Genomic DNA, 12,085 nt, shown 5'->3' with positions numbered 1-12,085 from the left:
GTCCTGCAACAGGATTATTCCCATAGACAATAAAGCACAGAATTTGTGATAATTTATATAAATGCTTGCTAAATAAAAGTCCATAGTTGCAGCTGTAGGCGTTCAAAAATGTCAGCTGAATAAGCAAATAAATGTTTCCAAAGTCCTAGTGTCTTTTCTAGTATGCCAAACAGCCATATTACAAATTCTCACACATATATACCCCAGATGCAAAACAACCTCTATAAATAAACTTTTTAAAATTTCGAAGTTTTGGGGCGCCTGGGTGGCTCAGTCATTAAGCGTCTGCCTTCGGCTCAGGTCATGGTCCCAGGGACCTGGGATTGAGCCCCGCATCAGGGTTCCTGCTCAGCGGGAAGCCTGCTTCTCCCTCTCCCACTCCCCCTGCTTGTGTTCCCTCTCTTGCTGTCTCTCTCTGTCAAATAAATAAAATCTTAAAAAAAATTTTTTTTGAAGTTTTTCCAAATTAAAGTTTTAAAGAGATGCTAACCAATGAAATAAGATGACTAATTTCAATTTTAGTGGAATTGTAAAAAAAATTTAAATAATGTTTATCATTTAATGTTTAATTTACCATGAGAAATTTTTCTAGTTCCATATTAGAATTTTACTTATATTTCAATAATTAGTAGCCTATAATACATATTTTACATAGTTTAGCTCTTCCTACAAACCTTATATATAAAGACGTGTTTTTGTTTAAAAATAATTCCTGCCCAATTTTGTCATATTCTAGTTACTTGGATATATCCTATCTTTTTCACTTCATCTCTTCCATGTGCTCATTCAACTTTCAGTTTCACTGACGGGACACCACAGACCTCTTTGGTAAGTCTCTCTTCATCGGATCTTACCACTCTTTCACCCACTTCCTGCCACTTCTTGGATTTGCTTTAGAAACCTTTCTTCACTATTCACTTTAAAAAGACTATTCTGCCCATACTTTCCTCCATATTATCCCTCTTAAGGCTCATCATCTAAAAAACATGTCTTGTTTTGTTTTTCAACAAAGCCTAAAGGTCATGATTTAATTTTTTTTAAGATTTAATTTTTTTTAATTTTTTTTTTTTTTTTTGACAAAGAGACACAGCGAGAGAGGGAACACAAGCAGGGGGAGTGGGAGAAGGAGAAGCAGGCTTCCCGCCAAGCAGAGAGCCCAATGTGGGGCTCGATCCCAGGACCCCGGGACCATGACCCGAGCAGAAGGCAGACGCCCAACGACTGAGCCACCCAGGCGCCCCGGTCATGAATTAATTTTTAAGTCACAATGCACAACGGTCAGAATAAATGATGATGGAAAAAAATGACGATAAAGGTATCAACTGCTGTATCTACTCTGAAGCTAAGTAAGCTATGACACATAAAGAATAAAAAACTAGAAGGTCTTGGGGTGCCGGGCCGGCTCAGTGGCAGAGCATGCAACTCTTGATCCTGAGGTTGTGAGTTCAAGCCCCACGTAGACCTTACTCAAAACAAAACAAAACAAAAACACACACACACAAACAACTAGAAAGTTTTAAAGAAACAAGAATGAAGAGCAACTTTCTTAGTGGTGGTGTAGTATATCTGAAATAAGCAAAGAACAATTATGCACCGTAAGTAACTGTCTATCAGAGTGTAAACAGTAATTGAAAAATCCAGCTACCAATAACCTAATACACAGCTTGCATAGAGCCTTGTCCTTTTTTGCATACAACTGGCACTACTTTTCAAACTGAAAATGCTCATTAAACAAATAAAAATCATATAATTACTACTTAACTGAATGCAATAGGCAAAATTTTTAATGATTATTCAATAAATAATGCCAAATATATACAATGCTGAATAGCTGGTGCAAAACTTTGGTTTTACTGAATTCTGCTACATGAATAGAATGTTAAGTATACCCAATGTGTATTTATAGTAGTAACATTAATACTAAATACCCAACCATCCTCTAATTTTGTTCACTAATATTACAATACTTCCTTTATATAACAGTGTAAATAATTTCACTTGGAAAAAAAATGAAGTCATTTAAAGCAGTTTAACACAAAGAAAGCCTATGTAGTGCCATCCCCATCAGCACCTTGTAAATGGGATTAGCCCAGCTCTGAAAATATTTACTTAATAATGCAGTAATGTCTCACATCTCCATGGGTCAGGCTTCTTGCTACATTAACAATGAGGAAGTAGCCGAGGACTCGACAGCAACCCAAAAACCAACAAGTAGAAAAACTGAACTATCATAAAGCCCATTCACTGGCCCCCACTGCCTCTGATTTTTATAAACCATTCTATCAAACTCACTGAGTTTTCTAGTCACAGCAAATCTCAAACAGCAAATTAGGGAAAGAGGCAGATGAGATGGAGCAAGGCAAGATGAGTATGACCATGGCAGTAAGAACAGACAGAAAGGAAAAAAGAACTACAAAACAGAAAGGAAGTCTATGCAAGTCTAATAATACAGGCTCTCCCAACTCTGTAATATAAGCAACACTGGAATTAAGAATTAGTTGCAGAACTACACCAAAGTGAGGGCCTTTAGGAAACCTACCTTTTCTGTGCCTCATTTTTTTATTCTCTATAATAACCATACAGTATGATGAGTTCTTCATCATACTGTATTTGATAAGCTTTTACTGTATTTAAAAATGATTTTTAAGCATTTTTTTTTTACTGATCCTAAAAGAAATATTGTAGAGAATTTGGAGACGACTAAAAGTGTAAAGAAAATTAAAATTGCCAATAACCTAGCACCCAGAGATAGCCATCATTTACACCTTAGTGCATTTTTTCCAGGTGTCTTCATATATAAGTATGTACATATACTTTATATAACCTTTTTATTAACCTGGCATTATTTGTGGACATTTTCCCAACTCAGAAAGTCTTTATAGCATTATTTTAATGGCTACATATACCAGAATTTATTCTATCATTGCAGATTCTGGTTGCTATTTTATAAAGCATACTGTACTGCAAACAAGCCATAAAAAATAATCATTTATAAAATCTAGATACAGAAAGGAAATTTTTCAATGATCAGCTTACCAAACACCAAGAAAAATATTAAAAAGTTATGGTTCATAAAATCAGATTATCAAACACAATATTTAAGTTCAATGAACAAATAAGACATTCAGAAAGCCAAGTTTCTAAATAAGTTTTAGAAATGATCAGTTTAGGGACGCCTGGGTGGCTCAGTCATTAAGCATTTGCCTTCGGCTCAGGTCATGATCCCAGGGTCCTGGGATCGAGTCCCACATCAGGTTCCCTACTCTGCAGGAAGCCTGCTTCTCCCTCTCCCACTCCCCCTGCTTGTGTTCCTGCTCTCGCTGTCTCTCTCTCTGTCAAATAAATAAATAAATCTAAAAAAAAAAAAAAAAAGAAATGATCAGTTTAAGTGATTTCTGATGCCAGCAATAACAGACTTTCAATTAAGAGAAATCTGGATTACTGCTATTAAATTACAATATTCTAGTAAAGTAGTACCTATGAACGACTATAGTCATTCTGCTCATTCATTCATTAAGCAAATATTTATTGAGTACCTACTATATGGTAGGCACCATGATTGGCTGCATTAATATCAAGAGCCTTCTTTGTAATCTCAAAAACAAGGTAGCAGTATTTAATGCACTTTTACAAATGAAAAAATTCACCCCAAATCCTACTCTACCTCCTCTCTCATTGTACTTAACTACCCAGTGTCTAGTCTCTCCCACTAAACTGTGAGCAACTTGAGAACAGAGACTGACACCACCTCTAAATTTCCAACTTTTGGTATAAAACAGTTCAACAAAGTTTTGCTGAATGACTTTACAATACATAATTTTTAAGTCTTAATCTAAAAGCACACGTTTAAACAAATGGAGTAATGTATACACTAATTTTAATGATGCAATTTTCATGCTATTTCTCATATTCCTATTGGTCTTCATAATCTTAATGGCTGCATAATATTCCATTGCACTTACATGATATGGTTTAGAAAACAATTATTCTAATATTCTCTTTGAATGTTGTTTCCAGTGTTTTTAGATTGTACAGCTAATGTTCCAGCAAACGTATCTTGCCTTATAAATCTGACAGATTTATTTCTGACTAGAAAAATTGGGCTCAACTCTAGAAGACGATAATCTTCTACAATAAAAGTGAATATCAAAAGAAAAAGATTTTCACCCCATAGGCAGAGTTTTGAAGGACAGACAAAAACACACATACACACAAAGAAACTAGAATTTTTTTTTGGCCAAATCAATTTAAATAAATCCTCTGATACGATATGTATCGTCCAAAGTATATTTTGCAGGACTGCTTCATGCATTATCTTTAGGAAACATACTTCTGGGGACAGGCAATACAAACTCTGAATTAAGAAACAAAATGTCTAACTAGAACATCAATGCTTTCCAAAGGAGGCACACACTTTACCTCCACCTTCTTGGATTCAGAGCTTGTTCAGACCCTCAGGTTACAGAAATATAATCAACTTCAGGCTTCTGAAGATGTCTTGATTCCCCTTTTCCACCATTTAGATTTTAAAGTAATAATCTACCAGGTAATATAAAAGCACTCAAGCTTTGATCTTAGATAGAAGGGACTTATGCGAAAGCCAACTGTACTTCAGAAATATGAAGCTAGTTTATATGCATACTCATCTAAAAAACTTGTGTTGAGCATCTACTATGGCATCTCTGCAGTATGGCCCTTCAGTGATTACTGAAATCATGGAGCCCGCCTCCTTTATTTGTTTTATTTGGAGGGAGCAAAGGAGAGGAAGAAAGAAAAACAGTTAACTATATTATAATTTAATCGTGGTCCAAGTATGATTGCTAACAATTATCTCTAATAAGGCAGAATATAATCTATAAAAGGTAACGTCGTCATAACGGAGGAAGGGCGCCTTTGAGACCAGCTAGAAGATATGCTCGAATATGTAATTTTTAAAAGAAGTACACAATTTAATTTATACCTTGTCTATATCAAATTTTTCACGAAGCCCAGTGAGTAATACCTGATTATAGTCTTGTACTGTTTGCTTTACAGGTTTTTTTCTTTCACGCAGGCATAAAATAGGGACTCTCTGAGACATATATAACAATTCAATTATTTGAAGCAGGAATTCTATAGATTGCTTAGAATATGGTACCTTTCGTCCCCCGCAGTTCCATTCACTGACTGCACTAACATTCCACACAATACAAAAGCGCATGCCGTGACAAAGACCTCCAAACACAAACATATAAAGCTATGCTTCTAAAACGCCCCTAAGGCGAACTTCACAGCTGGCACTTGTGGCACACTCAAGCCACCGCTAAGGCAGCTGTCACAGGCCAATCACATACACAACAGTGCCAGCGTGCCACCAAAGAAAGCTAAGCTGATGATCGGCGTACAAATCCCCCACCAAATAAAGAAAAGCCCTAAATCCCCACCCTGAAAAGCACAATGCCTGCACTACCCAGGAAACTCCCTAAAACAGCGAAAGGCTGGAGATTTAAAAGCAATAAATACCAGCTTATAGCTATACAGTAAAGCAAGGGTTTTATTTGAGCATTCACAAGAAAGAAGCCACACCACCCAATCATCACGGAAGTATCATCTGCTAGGTAGTAACACCAGGCTTTTTCAACTGAAAAAAGGAGAGTAGAGGGCAAGGGGAAAATTCAGGTCCTGCAGCCCCTCCCTCCCGGGCAGGGAACCTGGCTGCTGCGATCTCCGTATGCCAGGCCCTCTCCCACCCCTTTCCAGCCACCGCCTCCCACCGCGGGCCCAACAGCCTCCGGCTCTCTTACCTTCGCTTTGCCGGCCTCCAGTTTCTTCTGTCTCTCCTCGTCCTCCATGGCCTCTGAAGGGAAAGCTGGGGGAAGACAGGGAGAGGGTCGGGGGTAAAAAGGAAAGGTCGATTCCGGTAGAGGTGGGACCGCAAGATCCGCCGCCTAGGGAGCAGGGCCAGGCCTGGACCTCTCCCCCGCCCGGCGTGGAACCAGTCTCCGCGCTCACTGGCTGACCGTCCTCAGCCACACGGGCAACGCCGTCACCGCCGCCGCCATCTTCGTCTCCACGTAAACACACGGCAAGGCGGGAGGGGGGGGGCACGTCGGGCCGCGCAGACGCCGCGAGCCCCGCCGCGCCGGGCAGGTGCGCTCGCGGCCCCGCCCCGCGCGCCGCCCCGCCCCCACTGGGCCCGCGCGCCTTTGCCCGGGCTACCCCGGCCTGGACCCCGGTTCGGACCCGGGCTCTCGCACGCGAGAAACCCACGTGGGTGAGCGCCCTTCCTCGGGGACGAACGCTCCCCAGGTGGTGGCATGGCTGAGGAGCTCGGAGAGAGGGGGTGTGCCAGGGATACCGGCAGGATTCCGCCCACCATGCAAGGGACTCAGTGGTCGCTTTTAAAACATTGAGATTTTTCACAGAAATAATACATTCCTAACGGCGAGGTTGGTGACCGATGAAAAACCCAAAGGAAAAGACTGGGGTGGGGCGGAGAGGAAAAGACCCACCGGACGTTAGTTTTTCAACCCAGATCGACTCCTCCAGTCGAAGAATTGGGAGATCAGCCAGCAGCTCTCAGTATTTCTATCGCTCAAAGTCGCTCCCTTTTCCCCACATCGGCCCGCCCAATCTCCGATTCATCCTTCAAGGCCCACCTCACAAGCCGCCCCAAATAGATTTTCTGATCTCTTTGTTCCCTCCACCGCAGTTAGGAGTATCCAGTCATAACTTAATCCCCTTACATTCCTCCTTGGATCTCCCTCTTAGCAACGATGTCCTGAAAGGAGGGTAGAGGCTTTGAAACCTGGGTCGGGGACAAAAGCCAGTATACACTTTCTAGCTTGAATGACCTTGAACAAGTTACCTGTCCTCCCTCAGCTTACCTGGAAGTTTTGAAAGGACTGTTAATATATGTCAGTCAATATATGTGACTGCCTCTGACGTATTAAAATGTCCTTAATTAATGGTTTTTTTCTCTCCTTGTATTTCCTTTATGTACTCTGTATATTTTAGTAATTTATGCACCACTTCTTGGTTCACCTCATACTCTAGAGTCCTTGATGGCAGAGACTGTCCTGCTTCTTTTGGCATTACTAAAATGACTAGCATAGTGTTTTGCACCCAATAAATATGTGTTAGATTGAATTAAGCCATTTTAATAATTTTCATCTCTTCCCTCAATACTTCCTTTTTTCTCCCCACTCTCTTACTCTCAAATCCATTTCTGAGGTGAGCTACACATGTTAATGTCTCAGGTTGATTACCCAGGCCCATCATGTTTCTCTGTTTTGAGCTAGGTTGGACTCTAGCAGATGTGAACTAAAATAAGCTATGAGTTCAATCATAGAAGTGGTGCTAGTGAAAATAGGGTTGAAAAATGAAAAGACTAAAGATCAAAAGTCTACCACTACCTGAAGACTAGGTTTAAATAGCTCTGATTTATAAATTCTTAGATTTTAAAAAGACTTTTTATTCTCAAATTCCACAATGCATACATATTTGTGCCAGTTGTAACACCCAAGTATATACTGACCTGTTATCTTAACCTGAATTCGGCAATAGATGAGATTAGACATTTTATCATAGGAATAAAAGAATTGAGCCAGTAAAAGGAGAAGTGATTTATTTAGTCACCCACTAAGCTAAGAGTCAAACTAGGACTACAACCAGGTGCTCTAATATTGCAGTGATTTAAATACTGCATGAATTAAGGGATTGTGTTTCTAGATTCCGATTGCCAAAAGGAGGAAGCCCTAAGTTATCTAACAAGGTATTTGTTAATAGATACTGCTATCTCAATGACTAAGGAAGTCAGCTGTTTGTTCCACTATGTACTAAAAATGTTCAAAAACCTAAAGCAACAAGATTTCAACCTTTCCCTTCACTAAGACGGACCAATCATAGACACCTGTTTCATATATAATAGATGCTCAATAAATGTTGAAAGTTAATTGTGTGTTGACTTCTATTAGAAGGGCATGTGGCACTTGTGCTCTGATGCCTCCTTATGGCACCTATTCACGTCATGTCATTCATTCATTCCCTGACAAGATATTTGAGCAAAGACTTGAAAGATATGAGAGAATGAGCCACGGGGATAAGTGAGGATATAGGAAGTCTAAGGGCCCTGAAGTTAGAATGTGACTGTCATGTTGAAGAAAAAGCAGGACGTAAAGGTGGCTAGAGTACACCGAGGACGGAGAATAGTAGGAGATGAAGTCAGAGAAGTAATAGGAGGCCAGATCCTACAGAGTTCTGAAGGTCATTAGAAGGACTTTGGCTTTTACTTTTAGTGCGACAGGGAGCCATTGGAGAATGTTAAGCAGATGAGTGATATGATCTGGCTTATGTTGTTAAAGGATATCTGCTGCTATGATGATAGCCTGTGGGGGATCACTCTGGATGCTACTGCAATAACCCAGACAAGAGATAATGGGAGTTTGGACCATGGTAGTGGTAGTGAATCAGAATCTGTGTATATCTTGCACATGCAACTAATAATGCCACAGTAGTTGTATGTTGTATGTGAAGTTTGAGACAGAGAGGGAGTCACGGTTGAGTCTAATGTTTTTGGCCTGAGCAATTGGCGGAGTTGCCAGTAACTGAGATGGGGAAGAGCAAATTCGGAGGAGACCAAGAGTTCAGTTTTGGACATAAGTTAGAGACACATATAGGTATACAAGAATTGATGTCACATAGACCCTCTGAGTCTGGAGTTCAGGAGACAGGTCCAAGCAAGAAATATAAATTTGAGAATAGCATATAGCTGGTATTTTAAGTTAAGGGCTTGGATAAGATCATCCAGGGCCATGTTTGTCCAATACAGCAGCCTTTTAGCCACATGTGCTTATTGAGCATGTGAAATACATCTGGTCTGAACTGAGGTATGCTATAAGTGTAACAGTGCATTTCAAAGACTTAGAATTAAAACAAAAGAACTTAAAATATCTCATTAATATTAATGATGAGTGTCCACTGTAAAAAAGTACCTTGCATAGTTACCACTGCATCTCCTTTAGACAAAGTCACTCTTTCTGAATTAAAAACAGTCCTGAAGAGCTTCATAAGTCAAAGCCAAGAACAGAAATCGGAGGTTAAGACTGATCCATCAATCATGGATGGAATGACTGTACTGAAGAGAAATACGTTGATATTTCTACAAAAATTAAGATTCAGAAGCCACGCAGGGATATGTGAGAGATTTTCTGAAAGTGCTGATTTTCTGTCAGTAAAAATTCTTAAACTTAGAGCAACAATAAAATGCTTCCTGACAGAAAAATAAAATAATAATTTAATACCTCATATTAGTATAAAAATATTTTTATATTGATTATATGTTGAAATGCTAATATTTGAGGTATACTGGGTTAAATAATATATATATGAATTTTACCAGTTTCTTTTTACTTTTTTTGTTAATGTACCTACTAGAAAATTTCAAATTACATATGTGGTTTGCATTTGTGGCTCACATTACTTTCCTATTGAAACTTGCTGCTCTGGGGAGCAAGTTTAGATAAAGAAGTGATACAATGACTCCCTCTCAGAGCACTCCAACTCTAAAAGGGAGGGAAGGGGAGAGGAATCAGCAAATGAGAGTACAGAGGCTAGTTCAAGGAAGGAAAATTTTCCTCTACTCTTCAGAAGTTCTTCTGGATGGCCTAAGAATTAAATTGACATAAACAGATTAACAGGAGAGAACTGCATTTAATTTTGCATCTATGGGAGCCCCACATACATGAGACGTTCAAAGACACAAAGGTAAAATGAGGTACATATGCCATCCTGAGCTAAGGAATGGGATGGGGTCTAGGGCATCAAAGGGGAGGAGGGCAATTTACAAGGCAGTACAAAAGTTGTTAAGTAATCAGATGTTTGCCTGCCATACTGATAAGTCATTCAGGTGAAATTTATATCTTGTAAGAACTCAAATTCTGGGAGAGACCCCCCAATTTAGACTTTTCCAGGTAGTTAAGGGAGGGGCAAAATCTCTCTTAAGCCAGCAGGGTTTTGATTGCATTCACGGTGATGAACTGTGGCAACTGCTGCTAACACATTAATTAAAATAAGGCCTGAAAAATGGCCCCGGAATTTAGAAAGGTGAAGGTCACTGGAGGTTTCCATGGAAGTTGTAAATCAATCGTTAACTCTTTCCTACTGAGTACAAACTCTGCTTCAGTATCCTTCTCAACAAAGAGCCCCTCGAAGTCACTTCCAATGGACCAGAATTGAAAAGGGAAATCCTATATACTTGTCATTTCTGATTGGAGTTACATTCTACTGATTCTCTTGTATAACATCTGTACAACTCATAATTAAGCCACACTTCTTTTAGTGTTGACTTAATAGTGAGAATACTGCACTACACCTGTACTACACTACATCCCAAGAGGAATTAAAGATTTCTAAAGGTACTTTTTCTACTTTCCATTTAAATACATATCTTCCTCCACCTATGATGGGTTACATTCTGATAAACCCATCATAAATTGAAAATGCATTTGATACACCTAACCTACCAAACATAATAGCTTAGCCTAGCCTACCTTAAACTTGCTTAGAACACTTCTATTAGCCTACAGCTGGGCGAAATCATCTAACTCAAAGCCCATTTTATGTTGACTATTTCATGTAGTTTATTGAATACACCGAAATGAAAATTTATTGAATAATGTATTGAAATACTGTACTGAAAGAATGGTTGTAAGGGTACAAAATAGCTCTAAGTGTATCAGTTTTTTACCCTCATAACAGAGTGGCTGACTGGGAATTGGGGCTTGCTGCTGGGGCCTAGCATCGTGAGGAAGTCTACTGCAGATCAGTAATGCAGGAAAAGATCCAAATTCAAAATTCAAAGTACAGTTTCTACTGAATGCATATCACTTCGTCACTATAAAGTCAAAAAATTTTAAGTTGAACCATCTTTAATTGGGGATTGTCTGGAGTGCTAGTTCATATTGGCAAGATAGCAAACTAGTATATGAGGAGTACCTACTGGGATCAGCAAACAAGAGACTGCTCTAATTATAGCTAAATCATATTTTGAGAGGCTTTCTCCATCGCTCCCCACAGTACAGCCATGCCTTGTTTTATTGCTCTTCACAGATATTATGTGTCTTGCCAATTAATTGAAGGTTTGTGGTAACCCTATGCCAAGCAAGTCTATCAGCACCATTTTTCCAACAGCATTTGCTCACTTGTGTCTTTGTGTCACATTTTGGTAATTCTTGCAATAGTTCAAACTTTTTCATTAATATTATATTTGTTATGGTGATCTATGATAAGTGATTACGACTTGCCGAAAGCTCAGATGATGGGTAGCATTTTTTAGCAAAAAAGTATTTTCTAATTATGGAATGTACATTGATTTTTTAGACATAATTCTATCGCACACTTAGCAGACTACAGTACAGTGTAAACACAACTTTTATATACACTGAGAAACTAAAATATATATTTGACTTGCTTTATTCTGATATTCGCTTTATTGTGGTGGTCTGGAACTGAACCAGCAATATCTTCAAGGTATGCCTGTATTTTGTGATTGCCATTTCCATGTTAATTGATCCTTCACAAACTGGTCAGATAAGACCTAGCAGTCATTTCATTTTAGTAGCCAATATACGTCACTAGACCTCAACCTCACGAAAGTTGCAGAAGTAACTGAAGCAATTCTTTAGATTATGTGTTTAAAAAAAAAAGATGGTTCTTCTCTCTGAAATTGGGAGTAAATATAACTCCTAAACTCAGGAGGAGGGACATTACAGTTTGTCTTTAGCCTTTTCTCTTATGGATTAAATAATTTTTCTTTAGCTCTTTGTTATAGGGTCTATTTAAAATATATTTGATCACTTTAGTTGCCATTCACTGGATCTTTGCTAAATTCTAATAACTCACTTAAGTTAATCAAGTGATTTTCATTAAATGTTTAAACTATGTGTCTCACCATAGCAGGTTATCTTGTGTTTTCCTATGTGCTTAACTCCTATTTCTATGTCACACATATTTTAATGACAATACTACATGATTGATTTACTAACCTCATTTTCATTTAAATGCAGACACATTTTTCCCTTATAATTCTGGTTTTGTTTTAACATGT

The 12,085-nt window shown here is 38.8% G+C and overlaps 1 protein-coding gene across 10 annotated transcripts in view; it reads right to left on the bottom strand.

Moving 5' to 3' along the window:
- The window catches only part of AKAP9 (A-kinase anchoring protein 9), a 197,697-nt gene that overhangs the window by 149,235 nt on the left and 36,377 nt on the right, over positions 1-12,085 (bottom strand). For 8 of the 10 annotated variants that reach the window (XM_027574911.2, XM_027574914.2, XM_027574917.2 and 5 more), the window contains exon 1: positions 5,784-6,046. In XM_027574911.2, the coding sequence (XP_027430712.2) occupies positions 5,784-5,831 (48 nt within the window). In that variant the 5' untranslated portion in view covers positions 5,832-6,046. Of the gene's footprint in view, positions 1-5,783; positions 6,047-12,085 lie in introns of those variants that run through there. The other 2 variants (XM_027574908.2, XM_027574907.2) reach the window with 1 other exon arrangement.

This window comes from Zalophus californianus, chromosome 12 (assembly GCF_009762305.2).
Source record: "Zalophus californianus isolate mZalCal1 chromosome 12, mZalCal1.pri.v2, whole genome shotgun sequence".
Taxonomy (NCBI): domain Eukaryota; kingdom Metazoa; phylum Chordata; class Mammalia; order Carnivora; family Otariidae; genus Zalophus; species Zalophus californianus.
The sequence above is the reverse complement of the archived record's forward strand: the minus strand, read 5'-3'. Positions and strand labels throughout refer to the sequence as shown.